The sequence below is a fragment of the Echiichthys vipera genome (genome assembly GCF_963691815.1).
Source record: "Echiichthys vipera genome assembly, chromosome: 16".
Taxonomy (NCBI): Eukaryota; Metazoa; Chordata; class Actinopteri; order Perciformes; family Trachinidae; genus Echiichthys; species Echiichthys vipera.
Window position 1 is genome coordinate 15954520 of NC_139841.1, and position 15565 is coordinate 15970084.

Genomic DNA, 15565 nt, shown 5'->3' on the forward strand with positions numbered 1-15565 from the left:
AACAATTCAAACAAATAATGTTTACAACAAGTAGCTATTCTTACAAATAACAGTAGAAGCATATATGTAAATACATCGCTGTGGAGTTTCTAAAGGCTAAACGCAAATACTGTTCTAAAAAATGTTTCCCACTTTGCTGAAATGATGCAAATAACATAGCCTCAACACATTCAATTGTTTTGTTGTTTCTGAGGAAACAAACTTTAAAAGGATTACATCATTCAAAGGAATCCAATCTAGCCTAATTCCAGATCCTTCAATCATAATTATGTCCAATTAATAAAAAATCAAATGGTTATCAGGCTAACCAAAAGCAGCTCCCAGAGTATATCATCAATAAACATAATAAATAACATAAACAATATCAGTATGTAAAACAATTAACCCAGTGCAGGATGATTCTAGTCGTTGTCATAGATGCAATCTGAAGAAAAAAAAAACATAATATAAATTCAAAAGTTTATTTCTATTATAAATGGTGATTTAAGTTTAATGTGAACTGGAAAACATACCATCTCCAATGTCGTCGTAGATATCACCATCACCGTCGCTGTAAACAAAACAAAATGATCAGTACAGGCAGTATATTGTTTATAAGTCTCTCTCTCTCTCTCTCTCTCTCTCTCTCTCTCTCTCTCTTTCTCTCTCTCTCTTTCTCTCTCTCTCTCTCTCTGTCTCTCTCTCTCTCTCTCTCTCTCTCTCTCTCTTTCTCTCTCTCTCTCTCTCTGTCTCTCTCTCTCTCTCTGTATGTGTGTGAATGTTTGTGGTACTCACTCCGTAACAATGTGTCCGGTCGAAACATACCCAACTGTAAAGTACACAAACAGATCAATTAAAGAATTGGACTGATTGGTCTAATTTTGCGGTGCAACCAAATGAAAAAGTAGTAGTGTGGTTGAATATTCTATTTGTAGTGATTATTGATTAATTGTCTTTGCAAACACGAACAATAATAACCAGCAGATACTCACACTTGCCCTCCTCGTTTCGACAGATCAGTTTGTTATCCACAGCTTTAACGATGACATCAAGTGTCTCTCCTGCTTTGACTGGAAGCTCCTTCACAGCCCACTTCTTATTAGTAAGTGTCGGGGCGATGGTCACCTGGTACAGCACCTGTATCTCTCCGTCATACTGATGCAGAATTACGTTACGTTAGCTTTTCATGAATGTAAAGCAAAATACTTTTTGAGAAATTAATTTTAACACCATAATAATCCCAGTTAATACTCAACAACATTCTAATTTAATTGAATGAAAATGATTGTTGTTTTTGTTTTTGTTTTTTCAATTATTAATGCGCTTAAATTAGGTAGCAGTATGTGTTTTACACTACAGAGCTGTTTTAGGTTTATTAGCAGGTGAGATCCTAAAAAGCATGCTCAAAGCAGTAATAGAGCGACACACTTTAAACTTTTTCCTGAAGTCCTTCTCCTCTTTCTCAAGCTTTTTCTGCTTCTTTGGGTCCATCTCTTCAGTCTTACTTTTGCCTTTTAGGGGTGGAAGCCTGGAGAGCAAAAACAAATTATTCTTTGGTTGCTTCTGACAGTTTTTGAAAATGCACTTGAAAGCATGGATCTGAATGATTGTAATGTGATTGTGTTTTAAGACTGATGTATTTTTACCTGCTGATGGGAGGAAGGGGAGGCAAATTTTGAGAGTCAACATCGTCGTATATCTCCTCATCAATTGCTGCCCCTTGCTGATCTGTGATAACATGCGGGAGACAAAATCCGCGATGTGAAATATTAACATGCATTCATGCACATTAATCAGACTATATATAACAGTCAGTGTTTGTCACCTTTGAAGGATACAGGCTGGGCGAAAAGTTGATGTATATCATCAAAAGGATATAAAAATGTCTATTGTACTGTATATATCTGTCTGTATCATTTATATCCCAATGTTGAAAAAAGCGTTCATATTCAAGTCATTTCAGTGATGCTTTATTATCTGATCCTTCCACGTTTTATGTTCATTTTGCACTAAAGTTCTTAATAATGCATGCCACATTTACCCATACACACATTCATACGGTGATGGTTGTCTCACAAGGTGCTGCACAATCAATCTAATTTAACTATTGTAGATACAACAATATGTTTTATTGCTTATTAATTCAGTTTTATTTGTAAGAGGAAAATTTTGTTATGTCTTATTTCTTGCTTTAATAATGTCAACTAAGTGGAGAGTAAATGACATAAGGCCAGTTTCATAAGGGAAGGTGTACCTTACCCTGAGTATTTTGAGATTCAAATCAGCACGTGTACTTTGTTTTTATTAAAGAAGAAGACATTCTAAGTAAGGACAAATATAGTATATTTTTCAATAAATATTCACAGTATTATAAGTGATACCTGAATTCCCCTCTGCAGTAAACTGGCTGGGTGGAGGCACTCTGGCAACAACAGAAGGAAAACAATTTTTACATGATTATTATATCATCAAGTAAAAGTAGGTTAATATGACTCAAAGCAGCCCAAATGAATATTCAAATTCAAGAATTACAACACAGTGTTTAAATTAGCATACTTGTCGGTGGTAGCAGATGGTGCCTTGATTTTCTGATTCAGTCAACAAACCATAACAGGCATGCACATGATTCGAGAAGAATTAGTAAAATCACAGAGAATCAGCTGCACTGATTGTTATCACAAAAACAACACTTTGATTTTTAATTTGCAAACATCCTTTGGTGTTGTTCAGTAAGAGGTGAAGTGGTTGATCTGATCTGGGGAGAAAATCAACACTCAAAAGCAACTTCAACTGAGAGGAACTGTTAAACCATTAAAAGGGGACTGACGGTTGAAAGATTAGATGTTAAATCAGGGGAAAGTAGATCTGTGATCAGTCTTACTACTGAGTGTATTTTACTCTTTAGAGCTGGCAGGACGTCTGTTCCGGTCAAACATCCGCAGGAAGCCACGAGGCTTTGTAGGGGAAGACCTGGAGTCCACAGGACTAGAGAGCCATCCAAGCATGAAAAAAACCTGCATTTCCTTTCCTGTTTCAATATTTAATCTTTCCTGCATCCATCTCAAACATATTGTACTGAAATACACATTCTCCATTTACCTATTTCTTGTAAATAAACAAATCAGTTCCTACCTGACTTCCAGGTTTGGGTCAATGATGTCATCATATATTTCTCCTTCGTCTCCTGGTGGTGGTGGTAGGACAACTATAGGACAACAGCAAATACATTATGTAATCCGTGGCATGTTTTATCTCAAGGAAACAACCTTGACATTAATTGAATGCAAAGATTGTAACTGAAAATAATAAAACAAATTGTAATATTGTAAGGTTATACCTCCTGGTCTTTTCACCCCACTGTAAAGAGAGGAGAATTTGATAGAAACATTAAAGAATTTCATAAACTTTAATTTCTCCCTCCTGATTGGAGAAGTGTTCCATGTGGTAAACAACAACAACAACAAAATAATTAGTGAGAATTAAATATGCTGGTAGTTGGATTTTTTTTTAACCTTCCTTTTCCAGTCTTTGTGCTAAGCTAAGCTAACCAGCTGCTGGCTGTAACTTCATATTGAATGTGCAGATATGAGAGTGGTATCAATCTTGTCATCTAATGGCATGTTTCCCAAAATTAAGAACTATTCCTCTAAGGTTTTGGGGTCAAACCCAGAACAAAGTTTCCTAAATATGTCAGAACTCATATTCACAGGTACTAAAGTACTGGGTGCCATTTGATGTATCAAACTGACAGAAAAGATTTGTCACGCGCAATCGTGACATTTTTTCCAACATGTGACATTTTCTTATTGGCATCTCATAATTAGAGATGTTCAATTACCAATTTTTCCCTCACGATACCTGAACTTGCATATCGGTCGATACAGAATCCCGATCCAATAACAGCGGTATACTCCTAACCCTGTACGTACATGATATGATTGCTATCATTGTTACATGGCCTGGCTTAGGTTAAACATACAGAGAATGAATACCATATAACTTTCTTTTATCATTTAGTTTGACAGTCAGTCATAACACATAATTAGACTTCTTTTTCTTCTTCCGGGGCTAATTCATGCGGTATTGGATAGATGCATAGAGTTTTGTACTCACCAATACCAGTGCTCTAGACAGTATCTGAGACATTTCCAATGCTGGTATCAGTATCGGAACAGCTCTACTAATTCATCTGGTTTCTATCATTTCACTTCTTTGTTTTCTCTCTCTCTATGAGCAACATATGCAACTAACTCAGAATAGAATATATAATTCAGTACCTGTTATCGGGAGACACCACATCGATGTCATCGTATACCTCAGGCTCGTACATCTGAGTTTTACGATTCTTCAGAGTGTCAAAGTCAATTTCCACTGAAGTGGTTTTCACATAACCAACTGTTAGAGACAAAGGACAAATGGGACTGGAAGGATGGCATGGCAAAAAACACACGTGAAAGATGAAGCAAAGGCAAAGATAAGGGAAGAAAATGAATGAGGGATAAATATGTGAACTTACTGGATCCATCCTGCGTCCGCCCCAACCATTTACCCTCTGGGTTGCCCTGGACCCGGATGATGTCCACGCAGTCTCCCTGCTTCAGAGCAAGGTCGGTCTTACTGCTTCGGCAATCCACACGAGCCTTCCCTTGGTGGATGACCTCCAGGGGGCCAACCAGCTAACACACACAGACACGCACAAACAATAGATTGTTTCATTTATTTATTGCATGCTTTTTTTAAAAAAAAAAAAAGTAGTTGTCACGGTTTTTTAGGGTCTAACTATATATTTCATACAGTCTTGTCTACTCACTTTGAACTTCTTTTTGGCATCTTGTTCCTTCTTCTCACGTTCCTTCTGCTCCTTCTTCTCAGCCTCCAGTCGTTTTTTCTCCTCCTTCTCATCTTTCTCTTTCTTCTTTTCTTGTTTTTGATCAGCCGCTTCCCTATTTGAGAGTGAGGGAATATACAGCAATAGATCATAATCATAAATCGTGACAGCGGCAGACTGCTAGATGCATTTTTGCTGTTTGACAATGACGACGGCCAAATAAATGTCAACATGATCAATTGGCTTAAAGAGTGTCGAAATACAAATGCCTACAATAGCTTAAAACACCCACTTTATCCATGTAATTGTGATAATCTTAGTAAAGTTATTTATCATAGTATCTTAGCCTAAGGTAATTGGCAACACATCACTTGCAAAACACAAACAATAATAGAAAACACAGATTAAATACACTTATGCTTCCCCATTTTCATCAACTAAAAGTACATTACAACCTCCAAATGAGAAGGAATAACTTCTTGTAGTGTTGCAAAACAACCACCAGAGAGTAGTGTTAGTAAAGGCAAACATGAACACAGCTGAACCAACACACAAGTTCAAATAAGTGAAGATTACTTTGTAGAGAAAAACGCAGTTTGTGCTCGGGTCTTTCAGCAATCAATATAAAAAATGTAAAGATTTAATGGAGAACAATCTCTCTCACCATCGCTCATCAAGATCCTCATACATCTCTCCGTCATCATCATCATCACCATCAACATTTTCCTCCTGGGCCAGACAACACAGAGTGAAAACAGCAATGATTAGTTCAGCAGTCATTACTTTATATTTATGGTTGTCATTTACACCTTTGCAGACCTTTGTAAAGACATATTTAATACACTTTCCTTATTACATTTGCTCTAATATTCCTTTAATTTTTCACTTTTCTTTGCAGATGACCTAAATGCATTAATCCAAAATTTTCTATTCACACGTCCCTCATACTGAGGTCAAACATACTTACAAATCACTTTGCTGATTCGAAATCACTTTGTTTGGCTCAGTTTAATGATTAACGGTCCTTGACTATGCAGTTTGTTTACTTTTCCCCCTATAAGTTTAAATGCACTTCAGTAAAGTGAATGCGTCATCCTTCATATGGCCCACATTTCAGCACTGATTCTGATTCAGTTTCTGATTCTGTCTTCAGTTCAGGGTGTTCTAGTTGTAGTCATGTTTAGTTTAGTACAAAAATAGCCTATACAAGCACTTACGTCAGTTCACTTTGAACATTTGAGAATAAATATGCTGAACTTCTTTAATATCTCAGAGCGCATATGCAAGTTTTTTTCTGGGTGTGGGTGTGTCTGCATCTATAACTGCATACACATTTGTATTTATGGCAAAGCAAATCATTATGTCTCACCTTTGCTCTCTGACTTGGATGACCTGAAGAGAAACGATGAATCAACATTACAAGAGAACTGGATGCTTGTTGTATAGCTATGATCATCAGGATCTGACTTATAGGCATGCAAATACTATTTTTAGTATTTAAGTAACAGTCACAGAGAGTCCCTCAAATATTTTATCTCTTGATTCTGAATTATGTAAAATGCCTACTTAACAACTAAAGTAGACTGTCACTGCCTAGACTAATGATAGATTTACAAAAGACTGTTTGCCAAGATATACTGACTAATATAGTTTCTTTTATGTGTCTTCTGGTGTAAATATAGTACAAGGTCCAGTGTCACACAGTGCTCTTCTGTCTTCCTGTAGTGCTAAAAGCATAAACGCTTTTCCGCATAGTCATGACACGTCACATTTGATCAAAATACTGAACCTGTAGATGGTGGCAGTGGTGGAGGAGTGCTTTTAAATTCATCAACATCATCATAGAAGTCATCTTGCTGGACCCTGAAAAGCAGTCAGGATTTACCTTTTGTTAAAGGGGAAGTTTTATCCACATCTGTAAGTGTGTTTGTGTTTGCATAAGTGTGGGGTTTACATGGCTCCAGGGTGTCGGGGGGGCAGACTAGGAACTGCAGGCTGAGGGGGTTGAGTCACTGGGTTGCTATGGTTACTGGGGTGAGAGGCCAAAGGAGTTGGCATGATGGGTTTCTTAAAGGTGGCAGGACCTGGAACAAACACAAACATATGGTTTTAAAATTTACTGTATGTGTCTTCAGGTGACTATATATGTGTAGATGGATAGACAACTTTATCGGCCCCCAGAGGGACAACTACTAGTGTGGTTACCCATGTGAAAAGAAACACCACGTCAGACAGGTCCCAACAAACAATACCACAGTGTGAAAATAATCCATTACAAGTGTAGTAGGCAGAGGTAGAGGTAGAGAACTGTTTAACTACTTAATGAAAGGATCCCAGGAATCCATTGGTACCAACCATGTCATGCTAGCTTTTTGGGTAAGTAAGTTAAATAACACTCCAAAGTTGGTTAAATTTCGACGATGGAAAAACTGTCATGACCATATTTCAAAGATGTCCCTTGACCTCTAACCTCAATGAAAATGGGTTCTTTGGGTACCCACAAGTCTACCCTTTAAAGACAGACCCACTTTATGATGATCCCGGACAGTTTGGGGTTCATCTTTGGGGTTCATCTATTCTAAAATGGAGTAACTGAACAATCCTGTATAGGCTACTAAGCTGAGACTCTTGTGAATGAGCCTATTTGTGTTAATGTGTGATGATGTTAGTCCTCATAGTAGACATTACAACAACAATGTATGAGACATAATACAGCATGGGCATGGGCATTATAAGCTCCCATCACAATGTTCTAAACCCTTATGCACTCTAAACTTCCCAAAAAATACATAAGCACCTAACAAAATACAATGAAAAAGGGGCTGAATGTTAGGAGGTTAATTATACTTTGCAGTCTGCAAAGTAACTAGGGGAGTGAATTGTAGACAATGTGCCTCTGAAATGCAGAGGAGCAGAAGCATAAAGTAGCACATAAAGGAACTACCCAAATACTTTATAGAAGTACCTCAAAATTGTACTTTAAGCAATTCTTACCTTTTTTGGCATGCCACACAGCGCTTAGTAAAATTTTGAACATGAACAACTCCACCTGCCTCCAAAGTCCCACCCTCTTCCCCCTGCATGACCTCTGACCGAATAAAATGACTGGTTAGACTTTATTTAGAAACATATGAATTCAATTTAATTCAATTTTATTTATAGTGCCAAATCATAACAAAAGTTATCTCAGGACACTTTACAAACTAGGTAAAGACCACACTCTATGATAAACATAGACCCAACAATTCCCCCGTAGAGTACGGTGGCAACGAAAACCTTCCCTATCACAGGCAGGAACGTAAGACAGACCTAGCTCTGTGGAGGACGGACATCTGTCTTTAACCGGTTGGGGAATATGAGAATTGAATATTTTTAAGTTTCAATACCTGGTGGATTTCTTTTACTTGGTTGTGCCATGCGGTTATTAGGAGCATTTTAAGATTACAAAAGAAAAGTAAGAAATGCCCGAAAGGTAAGAATTGCTTTAAGTACAGTACTTAAAAAAATGTATGTCACTTTCCCACCTCTGACTAAAAATGTATTCAGATCAGGTGTTTGTCTAAAAACAGAGCCTCTCACTCGAAACTGTCCCTGTTTGCTGGAAATTACTTCCTCATGTGGTGAAACAAACTCATCTGTCAGAGCGGGGGGAGGAGAAAGGAGAAACTGGACAGGGAACTTGGCTGGTCGAAATAGAGGAACTAGGGGTGTTTCTGTGACTTGGGTCTTTAATCTGAAGCACTTTACAACTGTACAGCAGCTTCTGTGAGACCTGCACCAATTAAATGCAAATCCAGATGCTATGTGAAAATATATTAAAATGCAAAGAATAAATTACTATTAAGGCTGTTATGCACAAGCAGAAGTTGTTTCCATCACTGCTTAATCAGATAACCCAAAGTAAACTCAACAACTGCAGGTGACACATTGCTATCGTCACTGAAACCACATACACTTGTGAAGCAAGTTCACACTTCTAAATCTGCCCAAAGTAGTAGGTACAGAAGGGAAACACACTTGACACAAGGAAACCATTCTTTTTCAGACTCGAATGAGAACTGCAAGCGGTTTACCACCCCATTTGATATTCCAAACAGAAAGCACCTGGTTTAGCTTAGAGTGTTGATTTCCATCTTTTGGGAATCAGTTACGCTGAAACCGTGCTGTATTTGTTGCATACTGATTGTGAGCAGAGTACCAAGGACATATCATACCAGATGGATAACAATGGAGTGCATTCGTAGAGCACTTGATGAGCCTTTTATTCACCCATTCACACACCAATGGCTGCACGCTGCCATGCAAGGTGCTTGCCAACAATCTGCAGCTATTTGGGTTTTAGTGTCTTGCCCAAGGACACTTGGACATGTGGACAGGAGGAGCCAGGGATCGAACTGCCGACCCTGCAATAAGTGGACAACCTGCTCTAGCTGTACCTGCTTGCTGACAGATTTACTCTCCAAAACTCTGTTCCAGTTGTTAACATCATTTGTTCAACACGTTGCCTTATTAATGGTTATAAATAAGACTGGAAAGACAATAAGATGTATACTTCATTTTTTTCTTTAAACTGTTACATCATTTTCATTCCATTTGGAAAAGCTATAGTCTTCATTGAGGAAGTTAGCTTGATTTATTCAGGTCAATACCACTTTGACAGCATGCACCTGAGAACAAATGACATATACCAAAAAAATATCACAGCCAGATAAGTTAGTGACCTACACTGCGGAGTCCATATTTCCCTTAGAAGATTTTCTGACTTTTTGCTATCTTTTTTTCAGTTAAAATATATTTCCCCTACATGAAGGTCAAAATGGTGTTTTAAAGAATTCCCCACAATTCCAAGAATATAATTTTGGTGGAAAAAATACTATGTCCCTTTCATATCTTTTTCCTTTAACAGTTGAGTTCATGAATATTGACTTTAAAGAGATATATCACAATATCATTCCAATAGATCATAAGAGTCAGACTCTGGGTATTAAACCAGTACATTACCACTGTCCTCAATGGCACACGCAAATTACATATAGACACCATCATTCCCAGATTTATTGTCTTTAACTTCAAATGTGTTAACAGATCATTCCAGTAGTATCACGTCCAGACATCAGTTCATTCTTTAGATTGAAATCTGTTTCATTTCTAGGCCCAAACTTTTTCAATTCATGAAGTAATGATTTCAATTTGAACTTTAGACTTTTGTGACAATTCACCAGAATCAATCGAGCAATACCAATAAAGGAACCCCCAAAATACTATTTTAGAAAAGTGGTTAAAATGAGGCGGATAAATAAGCAAAGGACCTTCAAAAGTATAAAACCCTGACTGTTTCTGCTAAATCTAAACAAAGAATACTTGAGTTTATCTATGGCATCATCTTTGAGACCTTAGAAGGTGGTGCCTTGGACTATACTAAAACTATATACTCTAAAATACAACTTTGCCCAATGCAACTTCGCAATGCATGTGTAAAAAGATATATTCCCTCACTGATTGGTGATTATATCTTCTCGTAATTGGTAGTTTTGTTAATATATGGTGTCTATTTAACAAACAAAGCAGTTAATTCCTTTTGATTATGTCCTACTTACCAGTATCAGAGGCCGCAGCACCTCTTTTAAAGTTATCCAGGTTGACTTTGGGGGGCCGGTTGGGCTTGGCGGGAGCAGGGCCCAAAGCTAAGCTGTTGGGGATGGGGTTACGCTTTGGGCCTGAAGTGGCATCGCTTAAAATGCTGCTTGTCTGAGGAGAATTCTTTAGTGGTTTCTTTAAGCTAGGTTTTTTACTGGCGAGAGGTTTTGGAGGAGGGACGGAGTTAGTGGTATTGAGGAGCGGTTTGTTGGCTCCATCTGCTTTAACGCCATTATCTGACTCTTTGTTAAAGAGATTCTGAGCAGTCTTGAAGTTGGAGGGGGGCTTAAAAGCGGAGTTTGCTGGAGGGGGAGTTGTGTTCACAGTATTCGTGCCAGTTCCTGCCATCTCTTCATTTTGCTGCCGTAATTTTACAATGCTGCTGCTCGGCTTTCTTTGTAGACCCCCACCACTGTCTTCTTTCACCCAGCTGGGCTTGGAGTTAAATGGTGTAGAGGGTTTAGGGAGTGTAGGTTTGGAGTCGGACAGGGTGGCGCTCAGGGAGGGCTTGTTGAGAGGGGGCTTCTGTAAAGGAGCCTGCGAAAAAGGTGGCTTCGAGGCTACTGGCTGTTTATTGATGAAAGGTTTGTTTTTGGCGTTGGTGTCATCCTGGGTGTTTTCAAACCTGCTAGCCAGGGATTTAGCTCTGTTTGGTTCATGTGCATCTGTGTCACTTTTAGACGATACTGTACTTTTCAGAAAAGTGGGTTTTGGAGGAATATTCGCACTGCCTGAGAGGCTCTCCAAGATCGGTTTCTTTGTCTGTAACGGCGGGCCTGAGGAGAGGGTGGAGTGCAGTTTGATCCGCCCAGCCGAGGTAGAAGGAGTCTCTTCAGTGCTTGCCCCACCAGTTTGGAAGCGAGCCATCATGGCTTTTACATCAGATTTTTGTTCCTGGAAATAAAAGGAGAGAATCAGAAGAAGAGTTTATAATAAAAAAAGGATGTGATAGCATGCCAGAATATAAAATGACTTAAGCAAACAAAAGTAAAATAGAAACAGAAACTGCTGGACAGAGCAAAAGAGGAATAAAAGAAAATCATCATTAGACTGACATGAAAGGAACAGCAAGTTGCAAAACTTTAAAATACCTTATTTCCTCATCAGGGAATTCCTTTTTCCTATTTCCAATTTTGTCATCTATTTTTTAGCAGTTCCGTTCGAGTGTGTGTGTGTGTGTGTGTTTGTTTGTGTCACACCATCAGTCTGTTATTACCAAGGTGGTTATGTTTTCGGTTTGCTTTGTTTGTATATTGTCAGCAGGATTATGGAAGACTGCTGACCTGATTTCAATGAAACTTGATGGAAGCATGGGCAAAGGAAGAACCTGTCAAATTAATAGATCTGAATAACCAATTATTTTTTACTTCTGTTAACATTGCGGGATAGGGCATGGCCTTGGCGCTGGTCTGCACTCTGCAAGTGCTCTTCTAGTTCTCTTTGGTTTTAACAGGTAATATTCTCAACACTAACTAGACTGCATGAACACAATGTGACAGGTGAAAGTCGTACCCTACAGAGTTTGGATTATGTACTAGTGTTCGAAGATGAGAACTGAGAATCAAAATGTGTGCCTTACATAATATTAAAAAGCAAGTGTGATATTCCAAAAGAAAACATTTTCATAAGCAGACGGATACAAGTGAAATAACACTTCAAAAGCAAGTGATAATATGATAATTATATAGTACTATAAAATAGATAAACCTGGCATTGCAGGTAATGGGTATAAAAAGAACCTTATTACTTCCCAGACCACACTTTGAATTGACTTCCTGGTTTATCTTAGCACATTCTCCAGTGAAGGTAAACAAAAGATACTTCTGTCGAGTATTTATTGTTGGAGAAGAGGAGGAGGGATATTTAAAATATGCCTGTTTTGATGTTGAAGGAGCTTTACCAATAAATTGGTTTATAGTGTATTGCAGTTCGACTGTTTAATACAAAAAAAGAAGTTTAAGAAATCCATTATGTTGCTTTGGCTATGGCATGAATGGAAAAGCCATTCAAACATCTGGAATCTGAGGGTCTGTCCTGCAACCACCCAAAGGTTTGCAGAGCGCCCAAATATTGCATCCAAATGTGTCCAAACTAGTATATTATCTCCAGTGTCAGACATGCAGCTGCTTCACAAAGTTCCACAATAAACTCACCAAGTCGCAGCCACACCTATTGTAATGAGGCAGGTTTGACTGGAGTCAGCATCATACCAGGAAGTGGAGATAAGAGCATGCAATTGCTACAGCAGAGCAGTGAAAGTAAGGGAAATCTATACGGAAAGTACAAAAGTACAAATGAACTACAAAGTTAAATGGGAAGTTAAACCACAGCGAACGCCAGATCTTATAAAACATATTTAAAAGAACACCCAGCTAGAATATTGTAGACAGTCACACTCAAACCAAACCATGTAGAAAAAAAGAAGCTACTGTGTTATTGTAATTATGAACAATTTGATGTTTATGAGTGATGGAAAAGTCTAGTCAAGCTTATTCGTATAGCCCGATACCACACATGGAATCTCAGCAGGCTTTTGAATAACTATAAATAAGTTGAATATTGAGATTTGAGATTCTTTTCTTCGACTGACCCTGTCTCCTAAATTATATGTTTATCTCATCTCATCTCATCTTCAACCGCTTATCCGGGGTCGGGTCGCGAGGGCAGCCGCTTTAGCAGGGGACCCCAAACTTCCCTTTCCCGGGCCACATTAACCAGCTCTAACTGGGGGAGCTAAATGTTTTTATATGGCTTAGATGTTTATGTTCTCGTATGGCATAGAACTTGTAGGAAGAGATTAAGGTTTTCATTAAATAGTGGAAAAGAAGATTGAATTCTAATCTGTGTGTAGCCTTAACCAAGTGCTGTTACTTGCCAAAACGTAACTATAAAAAATGCTTTGGTAACCACGATCAGATATTTGGAAAATCAATCTTCATTTAACTTTAAACATTTTGCAGCTTTGTAGATTTCATTTTTTTTCGTACTTCAACGTCTTAAATTAATTCGGCAGACTGGACCTACCCAACCATAGTATGACTAAAAACTGTGCGTCTGGGCTATTTATTTAGATCTAAAATATATTATACCGGGCAAAGGAACAGAAAAATGGAGAAGTGAGTGATGTTAGAGGATTAGTTTTTATGAGTTTTGAACTATTCATTCAACTGTTGTCATCATTTAATAGATCTAAACGTCATCCAACACACATTAGCATTCAAGCTAGCGCTCTCCATTGAGAAAGCAGCTGCCAACCACCTGTCAGGCCGAGGTTCTGTGTGCAAAACAAAGGCTTTGGATGGAGTGCCCCTTTAATGGTGCCAGAAACATCTTACAGTGATGGCATGAACTTAGCTTGCCATAATGTGACTGCATACAAAATGACAGTAAAGTTCCCTCATCACACTTCTGTTTCTCAACCGCAGTAAACTAAAAATTACCCAATGTGTTCTGTACTAGGCAGTTGCAATTACCGCTTCTCTAAATGTTTGTGCAGTTGCAATTTTGCAAAAAAAGTACAAAATCTTTCAAATCCTGGAAACACCAGAATAACGCAACTCAACAGAACCAAAAACTACAGCCAAACTAACTATGAAGTTTAATTCTCTCTTAAACAGTATCAAATAAAATGTAACAACCATCAGATTTATTGCAGGGTCTTTGTATTAGACTGCATTCATTTCAGCTAAGTCTGACTAAAAAAGTGGCAACAGTGTGTTTATTTTGGCCAAGTATGGATTTAGACTGGTTTACCCTGTATACAATCCCAATGTTTTAGTGCAGGGTCACTTTTATTATGTGTAAGTTCATGAGGTTAAGAGAGAACCACAGCGTTGCTGTTGGCCACCTGATGGTAAAATGTTTAGCTAGTTTTCCTGTTATTGCAAATATAAATGAAAATGCTGTTGTCTATACAGTTATTAAGTACAGTTAAAGTCCAATGATCAGCTGAGAAATGACTAAGAGAAAAAGTGTTCTGGTCAAAGCAAAAAGGAACAATTTTTCTATTTCCAGTGTGATGAAAAGTGGAGGCCAAAGTTGTCATGCTCAATGTAGTCGACAAGAAACCCGATATAGACAAGATATATACATATATATATATATATATATATACACACACACACAACAGTTTAACAAGGGTACTACTTAAATTGAAGAAATCCTCTCTAGTCTATGCATATGTGATCTCACAAATGACATTGTCAAATTCCTGTGTGCAAGAATGAATAGCTCGAGGGTGCTATTTGTAAACAAATACCATTCACAATACTTCACAAGTCTTGTAAAATGCTCATAGCAAAACTTCTAATAGCAGCTTTCTTGATTTAAATCTTACCAATGTACTTCAGACTAACTCTAATATCCAGAAAGTGATTCTTAAATAGTTTCAGTTAATAGTTAAGTTATACTCACCATACTGAGCACAGCAGTCCCAGGCACCTCTGCTACCTCCGAATGGTTGCTGTATAAAGTGCCGCAGGGTGTGTTTGTTCAGTGTATCTGTGTGACTTTCTGTTGCTGTCGAAGAGAGAGAGGTACCGAGATAAAGTGAATGACAACGAGTGTGACAAAGCATTAAGTGTGTGAGTCTGTGTGTTTGTCTGTGGGGGGGAGGTACACTCTAGTTCTGTCGGGGACATGAGCAGATGACTTGACTACTTCCTCTCTTAGTAGTATGTGTGTTTTGTGTGGCTGTGAGCCTCACAGCCTCTGTTATCTGTGTGTTTTAATCTCATTGATTTGCCTATCCCTAAAACTCCATGCAGTTTCCCTATGTGCTCCACCACTGATGCCCACTCACTCAGGTCAATAGAAAAAAAACAATGTGAGACTTGTTCCATAGCAACAGTATTGAGCGCTTTAAACATGATGATGAGCTATTTATGGAAACAAAAATGCGACTTTACTAAAAGCTATGTAGCCGAAATAAACATCAACCATAGTAGACCCCACTTTTGTCAGTCTTCCTCAGTAATCCCATTCGAGTTTCATTCCATATTATTTTTAATATTCAAATTATGTTCAAGTTTTCAATGCCCAAATTTAGCCTAATGTTGATATATTCTAGTATGTACCTATACGCTGTATAAACAGGCTTATTCATTGCAAATGCCACTACCA

The 15565-nt window shown here is 38.1% G+C and overlaps 1 protein-coding gene across 2 annotated transcripts; it reads right to left on the reverse strand.

Moving 5' to 3' along the window:
- On the reverse strand, positions 1 to 14979 carry fyb1b (FYN binding protein 1 b). Of its 2 annotated transcripts, XM_083930342.1 has the most exons (19): positions 14858 to 14979; positions 10405 to 11338; positions 6762 to 6891; positions 6597 to 6670; positions 6177 to 6199; positions 5472 to 5536; positions 4790 to 4922; positions 4496 to 4655; positions 4257 to 4374; positions 3317 to 3336; positions 3112 to 3184; positions 2878 to 2964; positions 2361 to 2401; positions 1626 to 1707; positions 1408 to 1507; positions 972 to 1134; positions 775 to 808; positions 513 to 550; positions 1 to 424 (listed from the first exon to the last, which is right to left on the reverse strand). In XM_083930342.1, the coding sequence occupies exons 1-19, from the start codon at positions 14858 to 14860 to the stop codon at positions 402 to 404; spliced, it is 2301 nt and encodes a 766-aa protein (XP_083786468.1). In that variant the 5' UTR covers positions 14861 to 14979; the 3' UTR covers positions 1 to 401. The 2 variants fall into 2 exon arrangements, with proteins under 2 accessions (XP_083786468.1, XP_083786469.1); XM_083930343.1 differs by lacking the exon at positions 2878 to 2964.
- Between the last annotated feature and the right edge of the window lie 586 nt (positions 14980 to 15565).